The 15,428-nt window shown below is 45.2% G+C and overlaps 1 protein-coding gene across 1 annotated transcript in view; it reads left to right on the top strand.

Moving 5' to 3' along the window:
- Positions 1–4,477: 4,477 nt before the first annotated feature.
- Positions 4,478–15,428, top strand: part of HSPA9 (heat shock protein family A (Hsp70) member 9) — a 46,314-nt gene continuing 35,363 nt past the window's right edge. The window contains exons 1-3 of the mRNA XM_049649293.1: positions 4,478–4,534; positions 10,719–10,758; positions 13,077–13,120. Of these exons, the coding sequence (XP_049505250.1) occupies positions 10,724–10,758; positions 13,077–13,120 (79 nt within the window). The 5' untranslated portion in view covers positions 4,478–4,534; positions 10,719–10,723. The remainder of the gene's footprint in view (positions 4,535–10,718; positions 10,759–13,076; positions 13,121–15,428) is intronic.

Genomic DNA, 15,428 nt, shown 5'->3' with positions numbered 1-15,428 from the left:
GAAGAACCAGCCTATGAAATACAGGGGATGCATCTGAAATCTAGGCTGAAGTAAAGAGGACCCAACATTGCCAGGCTAAGATCCTAATCAGGAAAATCAAAAGGACATTCTCAACTGTTTGCAATGAGTCTATACAAGTTCTACTGCTAGGAGTCAGTCTAAGATGGACCCAATCTTCCTTCCTAGCCGCTGCTAGGCAAGTGTACTACCTTCCTGCCTCCCTAAATCCTTCTCTTTATTATGCATCTACACTATTCCTTGTACTTTATGCTTTTTTTTTTTTTTTTTTAAAGTAATCTCTATGTCCATCACGGAGCCTGAACTCACAATCCTGAGATCAAGAGTCACATGCTCTCCAGAAGAGCCAGCCAGGTACCCCATTATTCTATTTTACTTCAAATAACTCCACAAGGTGCTATTGTAGAGAAAGGTGAGAAAGTTTAAGGCTCAAGCTTGAGGGATTTTTCATGCTCCAAATTAAGCAGCTAGCAAGTGAAAGAGCCAGTATTCACCCCCATGCCTGGCTAACTCCAAAACCTTTGCCCTTTCTACTGCTTCTCCAGACCATTCCACTGGGGAGCCCTCTCACCTGCCTCTGAGTCAATGTGAGGCCACCATCAGGTGGTGAAGATAGTGTTGGAATAGGTAGAAGAAGAAGAACCTGCTTGTTGACATTCTTCTAAGAAAGAAAAAAGGTAGTACAGCTTGGATCTGCTGACCTTCTGCTTGACCTCCAAACATTATAGGATGGGGTCAGCTCCTTTGGATCAGGGCCCTGCCCAGGGTAGGCAGTAGTACCCAGTGTCAATGGGTGGTTCACTAACGGCTATTTCTCCTTCAGGACCCCACATTTTCTGGGCTGGTATATGCTGCATGGCTGTAAAAAGCCAAGCCCCGGACATGCAAAGAATGTGTTGATTCAGAAACATTTAAAAAATTAATCAGCACATGGTGATGCAGGCTGTTTGTTCAGGGCAATGTGCCGCCTAAGCTGCAATGTGCCAAACTCCCTCCTTTCCTTTTCCCCAGCTCCTCCTCCTCCCCAGGTCCTGGCTGTTACTCATGTCATTCTAGCAGTCAGAGTCCTGTTTCCTCATTTCCTCAGGGGTGACTATTTGCAAAACTCAACCTGCCAACTCAGCAGCTTCTCCAGGTGGGAGGGGGGGGGGAATGGGGGGAGTGTGTCTTGTTCTTAAACTGACAAGTGGTGAATCCATTGCTTTCACTACCTTCTGGAACAGGTCTTAGGAGGACAGGTATTCAGTTTTGCATCTGCTTTCAGGAAGCAGGCATGAGCGGCAATCCTTGAGGCAAGAACTACAGATTGGGCTTTGTGGAGGATGACCAAACTAGACATTATTCCTTCTGGAGGGGCTGCCATCAAAAGTTTATCTCATCTTATCTCCTTCCAAATAAGGGTGCTTTTCCCTTCAGCCCAAACACAATTCATTCAACTACTCAGTTATTCAACAAGTATTTATTGAGCACCTAAGTATTTATGAGCCAGAAACTGTTCCAAGTGCAGGGATATGCTGGTAAAAGACAGAAAAGCATCATGCTTTCATGGCACTTGCATTCTAGTGGGAGAAGGCAGATAAGAAATGAGTAAACCAATAATCAGTGCCAGGATGAATATCAAATAAGAGGATATTATAGAGCAGGGATTGGATCAGCAAACTATGGCCTGCTTCCAGTTTTGTAAATAAAATTTATAAAGTAAATAAAGAATGCTCAGCAGGGGCCTACTTTATTTTCTCTCTTTTTCTTTGTATTTTTAAATTAATTTTTGAATAGATAATATATTCAATGAGTCTAAATTTAAACGAAAAAATAGAAAACGATATGCAGAGAAGCCTCTCTACCAGCTCTGTTTCCTAGCTCTCCAGTTTCCCTCCCTATAAACAACGAATGTTAATTTCTTGTGCATCCTTCCAGAGAAATTTATCATATAAAAAGCAAATACATGTGTATAGTCTATATTTTCACCCCACGGAAGCTATTTTAAACTGGGAGATCAGGAAAGACTTAGAATTTAGTTTAAGACTCAAATGATACGAAGGTGGCAGCCAGGCAAAGATCTCAGAGCAGCAGCTCCCAGGGTTCTGGAATAGCTAATACAAAAGCCCTGAAGCTAGAACGGACTTGGCAGGTCCAAAGATGAGAAAGGAGGCTAATGTGTTTGGGGCACACTGGGCCAGAGGGCAGTGAACTGAGATAAGTTGGAGAGAAATTAGGAAGCAGAACAAGTCTCCTTTAAAAAAAAAAAAAAAAAAGTTTTTAATGTTTATTTTTGAGAGAGGGAGAGAGACAGAGTGAGCATGGGGAGGGGCAGAAGGAGAGGGAGACACAGAATCCGAAGCAGGCTCCAGGCTCCGAGCTGTCAGCACAGAGCCCAATGTAGGGCTCAAAACCATGGACCATGAGATCATGACCTAAGCCGAAGTCGGACGCTTAACTGACTGTGCCACCCAGGTGCCCCCTTTTAAGGGTGCTTTAGTGTCCTTATATAACCCTCTGAGTTTCCACACTGGGGTGAGAGGCAAGTCGCTCCTGACATCTAACTCTAGTCTTCTTTGCATCCTCTTGTGCCTTAAAAGGGAACCACTCTGTCTTTTAATAACAGAATTCATCTGTATCTGCTGCATACATCTGTATGAGCATGGAGAAAGGTATGGTGCAGGACAAGCGTATGGAAGGGGGTGCAGGGCTAACATGATTAGTGTTTCTAGAAGCAGGTCTTGCAATCAAAATTCTCAATCTAGGGGCTTGGTAAGGCTCTGTAAAGATGATGATTATCAATCTGAATTGAGCAGATGGGTCCTTTCCTGGTGGTGAAGACAAAGAGTAATAACTCTCCACCCAAAGCTCTGCTTTGCACAAAGCAGGGAATTTTCAACTTATGTGATAGTTACATGACCACAAAGTTTCAGTCTCAGGTTTTCTGGAACACCTGCCATGTGTTTGATATTTTAGGAAAATCAATTGAAGTAGAGAACCTAGTCCCTAAACTGAAGGAGTTTATAATCCAGCTGGGGAAAGAGAACTTGAACTTGAGAAACAATAGTACATTAACCTAGAGGGTGCCTCCTAGTTCAGAAAAGCTAGAAACCAACATGATCAAGAACTGTCAAAGAAGCCCTCAAGTGAAGGTGAATTAAGAGCTGAGTCTTAAGGGCGAGAGCAGATATGAATAAAAATAATGATATCTTTAATGTTTATTTATTTTGAGAGAGATAGAGAGTCTGCACAATGGTGGGGGAGGGGCAGAGAGAGAGAGAGAAGGAGAGAGGGAATCCCAAGCAGGCTCCACATTGTCAGTGCAGAGCCCAACGTGGGGCTTCATCTCGTGAACCATGAGATCATGTCCTGAACCAAAATTAAGAGCAGCACACTTAACCGACTGAGTCACCCAAGGGCCCGTTTGAGAAATGATATCTTGATTAAAAGGAGATCATATGAATAAAGAGACAGCAATTGGTACAGTAATGCTCAATAACTGGAAGCCACTGCTGCTTCTTCTTCCTATTATTGCTACTTACAGTTTATAAAACACTTGCTAATATGTCACTTCATCTTATATTTACAATAACACTGTGATTGGGTAGGGCAGGTGTTACTGTTTCCATTTTACAGGTGAAGAAAATGAGGCTCAGGATGATTAAATACATTGCCCAAGTCCCAAAACAGAAACTAAAACCCAGGTGCTTTGAGTTTAATAGCACAAGATTTCTTTATTGTGGGGAGGAGAGCAGCAGGAAATTCAAACAGGAAGAACAGGAGGAACCAGAGAAAGAAGCAGGGTGCCTTGCTACACTGAATTACATGTCATTTGCACCAGGAGCTCTCACTCTGTCTCTCTTCAAAGGAGCCTACAATCTCTCTGCCTTCTCCCCTCCATTGGCCCCATTTTCCCAGATCACAAGTCCCAGCTCAGGAAAAGGAGAGACTTATTGGTGGGCAAGCTCAAGAGAGTAGGAACACTGAGCAAGAGAAATTCACCACTTCTACAATCTCATTAGCACTGCAGACATACACACACATGCCATCACATCTGCAAGTTGTCAATGGTAAGTTATTAAGCCTGAGGCCTGAAGTAAATTAGGCCATGTCCACAGAAACAGGTTATGTTACTCATATTAAGTATTTGTGTGGATTAAAATGCCATCTACTGTTTTGTGAGTCTTGTCTCAGGATCCTGCTGAGTGGCTGGAAGGGCTATCTTCCACACCCTGGCTCCAACCTACCTGAGCACATTGGCCGATGCTCCCAGAGGGGACTGGCTGAGATGAGCTACCCACCACTGTCTACCAGAGTCAGGCTATAAGGCCCCGGGGCAAGGGGCTTCAGTGGCTGCCTTTGGAATGAGGCTGCCTTCCAGGGTTGCCCCTGGCAACCAAACTGCTCCAGTAGCAGTTCATTTCTCAGAGGAGACTTGGGAACTGGAGGAGGTCGCTAACCTACAGGATGCAGGGAGTATATCAGTCGCCGTCCTCCTTTCCTCCTCCCAGTCTGAGTTCCCACTCCCATGAAGAGTGTAAGTGCTTTCCCTTTACCTGTCTACCTCAGCTCAACAGGATCAGCCTGAGATTCTCCCTGAGGACAGGGAGAATCTCAAACCAGTCTGGTTTGCCCTGCAGCAGAGATCTGGGTACCCGACACATCCTTGGCCAATTCCTGCCATACACCACATGCCCTCAAATGACTAACACCTTTTCACAGTTTCACTCTTTCTCCAGGAAGCCTACCTTGACTTGCCCCCTGGGCCCCAGGCAGGGGGATAGGTGCCCACCCCCACCTCCCCGGCCCCACCGTGAAAGCTTAAGCATCACTCTACCATAGCACACATCACTCTGTGTATTTATCTATTTTTATTAGCTCCTTAAGATCAAGGTACTGTGTCTTATCCTAGCAGAGGGCCTGGCATACAGGAGGCAGAAATAAATACTTCTTGAATGGAAAAATGAATGAATGAGAACACAAGATTCTGACAGAGGGAAACAGGGGAGGTGGGCAGGCGCTTTTCAAGCACTGGCTGCATCATATACAGAGCACAGAGGGCTTTAGAATGATTCAGCTTCATCTAGAATGTAGGACATGAGGAAGGAGCAATGAAGGTAGATCAGGACCATGCAGGACAGTCTTGAAAACTGAATTAAACATTTGGGACAGGAGAGTGGCAAGCTCGAAGCAGTGTTTTAAGAAGACATATCTGGCCAGGTGTGCAGGATAGACCTCAGGGGAGAGCCAGCTGGGCAGGGAGACTGGTCAGACGGCTGTTCTGACAGTCCAGATTTGACATGTAAAGGGTCTAGACAAGAGGAGGCTTGGGAGCCGGAGGGCGTCACTTGTCACTACAAGGGAAAATGTAAGCAAGAAATAAACCACCTAGCCCTGGTGGATGGCTTCTTCATGCTGCCTAGGAACGTCAGCAACTGCCTGACCTTGCTTAATTAGCATCATGTGGTTGCCATCTGAGCAGACTGGCCACTGAGCACTTTGCTCTCTGCAGAAATCTTAGCTGCCATCCTAAGTGCTGCTGTTACTTGAAGGGCACTTAGTGATAGTGGGGTGGAGGGGAAGTTGAGGAGAGCATTTTCCAAACCAGTGGTCCTGGAACCGTGGTCCACTGTATATTAGTAGGCATCTTGCAAAGAAAACAATTGAGTTCTCTGCTCAGGTAATTTTGGGAGACTCCGGATTCAACAAAAGGCAAAGGTGTTTCTTTCCTCTAATATCTCAAGGGGGCCATATGCCCCCTCCCTGCACCTCATCTTTATTGACTTACATGGCAGTAGAGCCTTTTCCGTGCCACACCCATTTGCAGCCCCTAAAGGAACATCACAAAACAGCTGAAGACTCTGAAATCAAATTGGTTGGCTTGCCTCCCGAAAGATGCTTCTGGACTACATATGTAGAGCACACTGCCCGCGTGCCCACGGCCCTGGCTTAGAAGAGTAATTTCACCTACCGCCCTACCTCAGAAGCCCTACAAAATCTGCTTACTAGCTGTGGCTCTGAAGCCACTCTGCCTGGATTCAAATACTAGCTCTACCATTTACTAGCTACGCAGCCTCGCTGTGTTTCAGTTTCCTTATCTACACAATGGGGAAAATAGAACCAACTTCAGTGGGGTTGTTTGGAGGATTATATTAGTGAGATAAGCCCTGAAGAGCATGTAGCACTGTGCTTGGTGCACAGTAATCCCTCAGTAAATGTTAGGTGCTCTTTTTATCTTAGGAAGCCAAGTATCCTGTGATGACAGCCCAAGCCCTCCAGCCATAGCTCTGAAGTGAGGCATCCTAGTAAGGCCTGTTGCAAACAAGAGAAAGGGGGGGGGGGGGGGGGGGGTCGTCTCATCCTCTCTTTGCAGAAGCAGGAATGGAACATAGGGCTATATGACTAACAGGGGAGTGAAATCATAGAACCAGGATATATGGCTGGGCCTGAAGAGTCACAGCAAACAAAGGGGTTCACAATCTGTGTCTCCCTCTGCATGCCAAGATTCCCACCTTCTGGTGTCCCAGGTTGCCCTTCTTTACCAGAGAAGCATCAGACCCTCAGGTATTTCAAGCCAGTGGCTTCCCGGCTGGAGTACTATGACCAAGATCTGTTTCTACCGACAGAACATTCCAACATCAAAGGAGTGTTTTTCCTTACACCAACAACCAATTCTCCAACTCTCTGGACACCAGCCAACTGTCCTAAACTTAATTCTGATACTACCTGGAGTTAGCCTCAGATCTCACAAGGGCTCAGTCTCATAAGACTGCCCCCACTTCAAATGCCAATCACAAATCTCTGGCCACCTCTACTTCTGACCAACCAGTTACAAATTGGGGGTTCCTACAGCCCCCTCTCCAGATGCAATACTTTGCTATAACAGCTCACAGAACTAAGGAAAGCACTTTACTTACCTTTACTGGTTTATTAACAGAGGACATTATAAAGGATACAATGAACAGACAGATGAAGAGGTACACAGAGTGAGGTCCAGAAGGGTCCTGAGCATAGGAGCTTCTGTCCCCATGGATTTGGGGTCCATCATCCTCCTGATACAAGGGTGCATTCACCAAACTGGAAGCTCTCTGAACCTTTTCATTTAGGAGCTTTAATAGAGGTTTCATTACATAGGCATGATAGATTACTCAATCTCCAGCTCCTCCTCCCTCTTCAGAGGTTGGGTGGAGTACGGATGAAAGTTCTAGGCCTCTAATTGAGGCTTAGTCCTTCTGGTGGCTAGCCCCATCCTGAAGCTATCTAAAGTCCCACTAAGAGTTGCCTCATTAGAACAAAAGAGGCTCCTGTCACTCTGGAAATTCCAAGCAATTTAGAAGCACTGTGTCGGAAACAAAAAATGCTGCTATAACCCCCATCAGTCAGGAAATTACAAGGGTTTTAGGAGCTCTTTGTCAGGAATTGGGGACAATGATCAAATATATGTTTCTTATTATGCCACAAACTTAAGGTACAAACTTAAGAGGTGTTTACACACTCTTACTGTGTGGGTAAGAAGCTCATGTCACATCCTCCATGACTACAGGAGACACCACTTCACTGCGTCTTTTACTCTCCCTTCATCTCTCCTTGCCCTCACCACACACATATCTTTCCAGTGTTTAACTTGAACCCAACAGCTTTCACACATTCCAAGGAGACGCCTTTGGATTTGGAAGGCAGAATGAAGGAAAAGGGAAGTAATTCTTTCTACCAATTTAGCCTTTTACAAAGGGCTTTTTTTTTTTAAGAGAGAGAGAGAGAGTGGACGTGTGAGCAGAGGAGGGGGGAAGAGGGGGGAGGGAGGGAGGGGGAGAGAGAGAGACAGAGAGAGAGAGATTGAAAATCTCAAGTAGGCTCCACGCCCAGTGTGGATCCCAATGTAGGGCTGGATCCCAAGACCCTGAGATCATGACCTGAGCCAAAATTAAGAGTCAGGAGGCTTAACCAACTGAGCTACCCAGGTTCCCCTACAAAGTGCTTTTATGCACATTACCTGATTTTGATAATAGCCCTCTGATAAAGGTGTTATTATTCCCATTTTAGAAGTAAAACACTAAAGTTTAAATAATGTCAAATAATGGGACACCTGGGTGGCTCAGTCAGTTAAGCGTCCAACTCTGGTTCAGGTCATGATCTCACATTCCATGAGTTAGAGCCCCGCATCAGTTTCTGTACTGTCAGCACAGAGCCTGGAACTGTTTCAGATTCTGTGTCTCCCTCTCTCTCTGCCCCTCCTTCACTTGCACTCTGTCTCTCTGTCTCAAAAATAAACATTAAAAAAATAAAATAAAGAACTAAATAATAGCCCAAGGTCACACAGCTATATGAAGTAGAATCAGGACCTGACCCCAGCACTTTAGACCTCTAAGCTAGGGAACTGTTCACTATACCCTCCAATGTGGTCTCCCCCCCATATTCAAGAAGCACGGCCTTGATCTGACTGAGACCTTGTCTCTGGGCATGTCACATTCAGTTCTGTGGATTTGTGGGGGTGCAGCACCCCCAAATACCTCGCTCTGGCTCCAGAAATGACTTGTGAGAGGAGGTGAGCTGGTGAAGGCATTCAGGGATGCCAGAAGCAAAGTCTTGGATCAGAGCTGCTTTGTTCCCTCTTGTAGCACATTCTCCTCTGGGGAAATCTCCAGCAGCTGTGATATGGTTGGGTTCAATATTCTGCCCTGATGTGGTCTGACAAGCAGCTAAAAAGCTGGAGTGGGAAAATGCTAAGACTGAAAATCCCTCTGTGGAAATGTGGTTACTTGTTACTACCCTCTGTGTTCTGTGTACCAGGGACTCAGGAAGTCCCAGGCAGGACTATCTGATAGGTTCTGAATCTCATTCATAAGCCACAGTAAGAGGCATGCACCCTTCTCTAGCCTTCAGAGCGGTCAACCCAAATGCCCTCAGGCAAAAGATGGCTGTCTGCTTCCTTTGTTTTCATCTTTAGATATGTCCCTCCTCTCCTCCTACAGTGGGGACCAGTTTCTTCTCACTCAGGAACCAGCTTCTAAATCCTGAGACTCACTTTCTTTCTCTCCTCACCTCTCCTCAACTACCAGCTTTGTCACAGAATCTCTCAGAGGACACCCCCAAATCCCTGTTTTTATCCTCTGAATTCCAGGACCTACAATTTCTTCATTACAGTGAGAGAGGATAGATTCCTTCTCATCTTGCTTATGCTGTGGGGATGAGAAGACAAGTGGTTTGAGCCCTCACTCTACCTTACCCATATTACTACCCTTTACAGCTCTACCTCAGCTGTCAAAGCCTGTGATGGCACACAGACTAAGGGAAACACACAAGTTCCCCCAAGGGACATGGAGGAAAGCTCCAAGCTTTTTACATTTCTCCCAACACACATACACATTCAACTCTCCCTCTCTCTTCCTCACTCCCTCCCTACAAGGAGATGTTAATAGAGTCGTCTATTGAATGCAGCAGCTGCCAGAAATGTTAGGCTGACTGGGCAGAGGGCCTGAACCCATTTATTCCAAACTACAGCCCCCATCACATATCTCATGTTTTTATCTTTTAATTTCCACATTGTGCCTCAGCCAGGTCACTGAATGCTAACTCCTGGTATGAGAGCCCACATGTTTCCCTGGAGTATACACTGATGTCTGCCTGTCTACCAGCCACAAAAGTAGGGCATGAAGATGTGGGAGGGAGGATGGGAGGAAGGGTAAGTCCGCACACATCTCCCAAAGTCCATTCATATCCAAGAAAATGTTCCTTAAAAAGCCCCAATTGTGGAACCTTTCTTTGACATTTGTCTATAATTGTGACAATTTACTAAAATGTCAAAAAGTCTAAAAGCCACTCTCAAGGAAACACTGCCTGTTTCTGAAGACTCTGAACCTGAGACCAGCCAGCACCCACCAGTCATTGCCACCTCGTAGCTGCCTTGTCCTCCATCTTGAGTTATTTGAAAGTCATACATTTTATCAGCTGTTCAGAATAAAGACAACAAAACAATTTTAATTACAGGATGGGAAAATCCTAGAATATTAGCTGTGTATAATCTGGCAAATTATGGGAACATGACTTGGTCACGGGCGGAACTCTTGCTTAACACAGGAATGTGCTTCAGCTCTTGGTTCTTCTTTCTCCCAGCTTTTTCTTTGACCTACAATTCTCAGAGGATCCATTCCACAGATATAACTCAGTGCCACTATGTTCCAGCCTGCTCCTCCTGGCACAGCCCTTGGATTCAAGATAAGATTACCTCTTCCTTGTGGTTTTCTGACACTCCCAGCTGATTCCCTGGATACTGTGGTCAGAGGCTCCTCAAACCAGCTAGACTGACGGGAGCCTTTCTTCAATCTGAGCTTGCCTTTCTTCACACCTGAGTCTAGAAAGGGCTGTTCACAACTGACTGCTGAATCCATAATCTGTGTTTCATAAGAAATTTCATTTGAATGAGCTAGATGTACTCTACAGTTAAGAGGAGAATGGACAATACACACTGTAATGGGCACAGATTCCCAAGCATCACTTCCTTAGGGAATCAGTCTCTCCCATTCCCTAGTTATTCTAAGACCACATTATTCTGGAGGGACAAGATGCTCCCTACAACTCCAGGGGTAAGGACACAATCCACACCTAGCCCATTAAATTACTTTGCAGCCAAAAAAAAAAAAAAATTACTTTGCAGCAACTGGTTCAGAGAAGGATATACGACCCAGACCACACTAATCATAGTCTTTTCTGTGTTTTTGCAGGAGCTATGGGAAATGATACATGCTTTCTCCCTCTAGAATGGTGAGTTCTAAGGATAGCACTGTTTTGGGGCTGCTGGTGGCCATATGGCTGCCACGTGTAGAGAACCTGCCTAAGAGTAAAGCTATGCAGGAGTAAGCAAAGCTAAGTGATGGAAGTAGTCTACACCTTGATGCACCATTTAAACTCATGGATTTAGTCTTCCTGAAGCAAGTCTACTCTTTGCTGGAGATGTTTGGGAAAAAGGCAGATAGCTGCCTTTCACTCATCTGTTATTGGGTCCCTAAACTACCTCGGTTTTATTCCCTCTCACAAAATATATTAGGAGAAAAGTTATGGAAATGGATGAGAGTTGTCAAAAATTGCCCCCTTTACCTCCATATCTAAACACAAGATCCCAGATCTCTTGAGAACAAGAATGAGGAGCCACTTTCATTCTAAAAATACTGAGTCAACTCAGTATTTGAGGCATGTCCCTAAATCAGTGGGAATATCTGGAGAGAAGGATTTACTGTGCTCTCACATTTTCCTTTGGCCACTATCAATGGAGATGGGTCAAGATATGTCAGTGGCACACCAGGACTCAGTGATATGTCAGAGAGTTCTCTGCTCCTTTGCCAACTCCATCCCTTCCTATCCTCTCTGTTAATGTGAAGGAAGTTAAGTTCTAAGGGGTTACCAGAAGCAGTTAAGTAACTGTTTTGTAGAGGCTTCCTTGGAAGAATCTAAGAATTCACCCTTATTCTCGCAAGAGGGAGCCAGTCCCAAATCTCACAGACTCTGATGATGAAGCCTGGACTTGGAGAAGAAAGCAGGAAGTACAGAAGGAAGAAAGAGGGAAACCAAAGAGAACGATTACCAAAAAAGAGTGAAAAAGAATCTCCCAAGCACAAAATAGCAACAAGAAGAAGCCAACAGATTGAGTGCAACGTACCAGAACCCGAGCACCTAAAGCCCCCACAACAGCAGGCAGTTCCTGGGCAGGTGCTGAGCTTCTCCTTTCAGATGACTCTGGACCCTGCTCTGGGGAGGTGAAGCCTGGCCAGCTCCCAAACAGAGCACAGACCTGCACAACTGACTAGCTGTCTAGTCATGGCTCCAGGGTTCTTGCAATCAAGATGCTTCCATAATTGGTTAAATCCGTGGAACCTCAGCTTGTGGTTCTGAGCTAACAAGGCTACTTAAATCCTTGCTGGCACCACTGTCTGCCAGATGCCTGCTGAAGAAGCCACCTATTGCTAGAACACATCCTCATCTTCTCTCAGCGGACCTCTACTCATCTATACTTTTTGGACAGAGGAATAGAGGGTATTGTTCCCAATGTTCATAATCATTGGGCATTAATCATCATCACTAAAATCACAAAGTTATTTGGGTTACTCAATACTCTACCACTTGGGAGAGGTGCTGTCTTAAGTTTGGTTCCCTAGAAGCAGAGCTCAAGAGAGGATTCAGGTAATATAATTTATTGAGGTGTGCCCTTAGGAGAAAGAATGAAAAAAGCAGGAGATGGCAGGAAAGAAGAATGTGGTTGCAGCTTTGTTTGGCTTCTGCCTGATCCCACAGGGGAGCTCAAGAACATAAATAACACCAAAGAATTGATCCTTCCTTGAGGTGAAGGGGGTGAAAGTGATAGGGAAGTACAGATAGGGTCTCCCATCCACCAAGCAATTTTCTTGAGAAGGGGGCATCTGTGAGCTACTTAGAACCCAATACAGCAGCTGGAGACATGATACTCTGATGTGGTAAAGATGCATTCTGGCAGGAGTACTGACAGCATCCACCAGGGCTCCTGTATTAGTTAGCTCTGGCTGACATCACAAATTACCATAGAGTGTGTGGCTTCAATTTATTTTCTCATAGTTCTGGAGGCTGGAAATCTGAGGTCAGGGTATCAGTGTGGCTAAGTTCTTACAAGGGCTTTCTTCCTGGTTTGCACATGTCCACCTTCTTGGTGTGTGCTCACAAGGGGCCTGGGAAGGTGAGTTAAACAACAAGCCCTCTGATGTCTCCTCTTATAAGGGCACTAATTCCATCATGAGAGCCCCACCCTCATAACCTCTAAACAACACCATCTAAACCTAAATACCTCTCAAAGGCCCTTCCCCAAATACCATCACATGGGGGGTTAGGGCTTTAATCATCTGAATTTTAGGGGAATACAATCCAATCCATAGCAGCTACCATTCTGTAAACAGGGAAAAGAGACAAGAGTTAGCCAGATTTGTTCCAGAAGAGCCATTTCCCTTGCACCTAAGTTCTTCTGGAACCCCATCTATGGACTGACGCAGAAGAAAGAAGTTAAATCTTGACGGGCTGAGCCAGGCCTAGGATCTCCCAACAGCTTCTTTTGTCAGCAGGTGCTGTTTCCTGTCCTGTGATTGTCTGCAAGCCTTAGTCCTTGGTAAGTATTCTGTAGGTGACAGCAGAGGCATCTGTGTGCCATCCTATCCAACTTAGTCTTTGAAGCTCCCAAGCAGAGCCATTAATATTCTCTTCAGTCACAGACAGTTCTCTTCAGCCTTTGTTAGTCTCATTTTCTTCCCTTCAGACTTTCTCATCAAGAGCAGAAGCTTCCTTGTTCTTAAAACCTTTTCTTCTCTTCAAAGAGCTCTGGGCTCCAGGGAGGCCTGTGGCCAACTTGCCAGACACCTCTGGATTCCCAATGAAGAACAGATTGCCTCCTGCTCTGCAGCTCAGGACCCAAGCACTTCTGACTCCCCTCATCTAAGGATTGAGCAAAGGACCAAGTAGGATGCCCCCTTCCCTCTAGGTAGTCCTCTAGGTAGGATTAGGCATTGGGTTATTGAGGCTATCCTGCTTAGTTCCCCAGTCTACCACTACTTCTGGATTTGGGTTATTCAGACAGAGGAATTCAGCAGGAAGTATCACTAGCCCTGCCCTTGAGAGTAGGAATCCATCCACTGGCCACCCTCCATTTTGGAGCCCCTTTCCATTCATTTGGGAGGAGATGGGGAGGACCCTCCATTTCACAGATGGAGCCCTATAGGGGCAGAAAAGAGTTCTCAATGAGAATGCCATTCATGCCTCTTGTATTTATTAAGAGCTATCACACACACAGCTGTGTGGTGGGTTCCTAGAAAAGTGAAGAAGTAATCTCAGGGAAGCTTAAATGCTACTACTGGCCCCAAAGTAAATTTCTTTAGCAATCTACAGATTTTAATAAGAGGGACTCAGGTGCTGGCAGTTCACTCAGAGATGAGTAAGTCAGGCAGACAGTAATTCAGTTTCGTTGTTGAAACTCTCCTTTGAAGGCTTCTCTTTCCTTCCAAGAACTACTGGTTGTATTCCTTTATCTTCCCCAAGGTTTTCCAGGATGAGAGGACTGTGCCATATTCCCCCACTGCCCAGGACTTGATTCTGACATTTCTACATCTTTCCTTCACTTATGCCCTACAGTTGTCTCAAGCATACAAGTACTCACTCCTTACAACTGCTTCTGCAGTAATTCCAGAGAGGTACATGAAAACAACTTTCCCAGGATTATATTTTACTAAATTCCTCTGCAGACAAATGGTTATAGCAATAGGGTGCAATCATTTGTATTCATTTCACTGTCCCAGTGGATCCAGCATCACTGGGCATACCAGCCCAGGTGGACACAGAGGCACACAGAAAAGGTCTGCGACTCCATCTGCTGGCTTGCCAGCAGCTCGGAGTGCAGCCTTTGAATTCCTTGCAAGACAGGCTCTGGCTCTGAACCAGGAGACCAAGATGTCTTTTCATCATGATAGAATACAGATATTCAGCCATTTTATCAAAAGTGATGACATCTACCCTTCCAAACTTAAACCCACAGACACAGACAACAAATACAGCTGGAAAACACAGAACCAAGGAATATTGATCTAATAGGAGCTGCCTCTGCTCTGAGAAGCATTGCTTTGCGGCTATAACAGGGACCTGCATCGAACAAGAAGACAGCTCCAAACCAAGGGGGGGTGGGAGGGGTTAGGATGGAGTTGACAAAAACACTGATGAAATTGGGCATTTTCTTTTCTTCTTTCCATCAAGCCCTTCATCTCTACTTGCCTTGTGTATGAAAAATGCTGCTTCTGCAGATTATTTAACTATTCCCCGGGGCCTGTGATCTATCCAGAGTCATCTTTTATCCTCACAATTTCTAGTTTATCTATCTTACTGTGAGGTAAGGAAAAGATGGGGGTCCATTTTATTTTATTATTTTTTTAAGTTTTATTTATTTATTTTGAGAGAATGAGCATGAGTCGGGGAGAGGGGCAGCGGTGGGAGGACGGAGAGAGAGAGAGAGAGAGAGAGAGAGAGAGAGAATGAATCCCAAGCAGGCTCCATGCTCAGCACAGAGCCTGATAGAGGTCTTGATCCCATGACACTGGGATCATAACCTGAGCCAAAATCAAGAGATGGATGCCTAACTGACTGAGCCACCCAGGTGCCCTTATGGGAGTCCATCTTACAGATAAGGACAATTAAGCTTCCTTAACAGAAGACAGAAAGAGAAAACGATATTACCTACCATTACTCAAAAATTAATTACTTGGTTCTTGGGGCACCTGGGTGGCCCAGTCTGTTGAGTGTCCAGCTTTTGATTTCAGTTCAGGTCTTGATCTTAAGGTTGTGAGTTCAAGCCCTCCACTGGATTCCACATTGAGTGTGGAGCCTATCAGAAAGAAAGAAAGAAAGAAAGAAAGAAAGAAAGAAAGAAAGAAAGA

Source organism: Panthera uncia, assembly GCF_023721935.1.
Source record: "Panthera uncia isolate 11264 chromosome A1 unlocalized genomic scaffold, Puncia_PCG_1.0 HiC_scaffold_17, whole genome shotgun sequence".
In the NCBI taxonomy this organism is placed as follows: Eukaryota; Metazoa; Chordata; class Mammalia; order Carnivora; family Felidae; genus Panthera; species Panthera uncia.
This window is presented reverse-complemented; position numbering and strand designations above follow the sequence as displayed.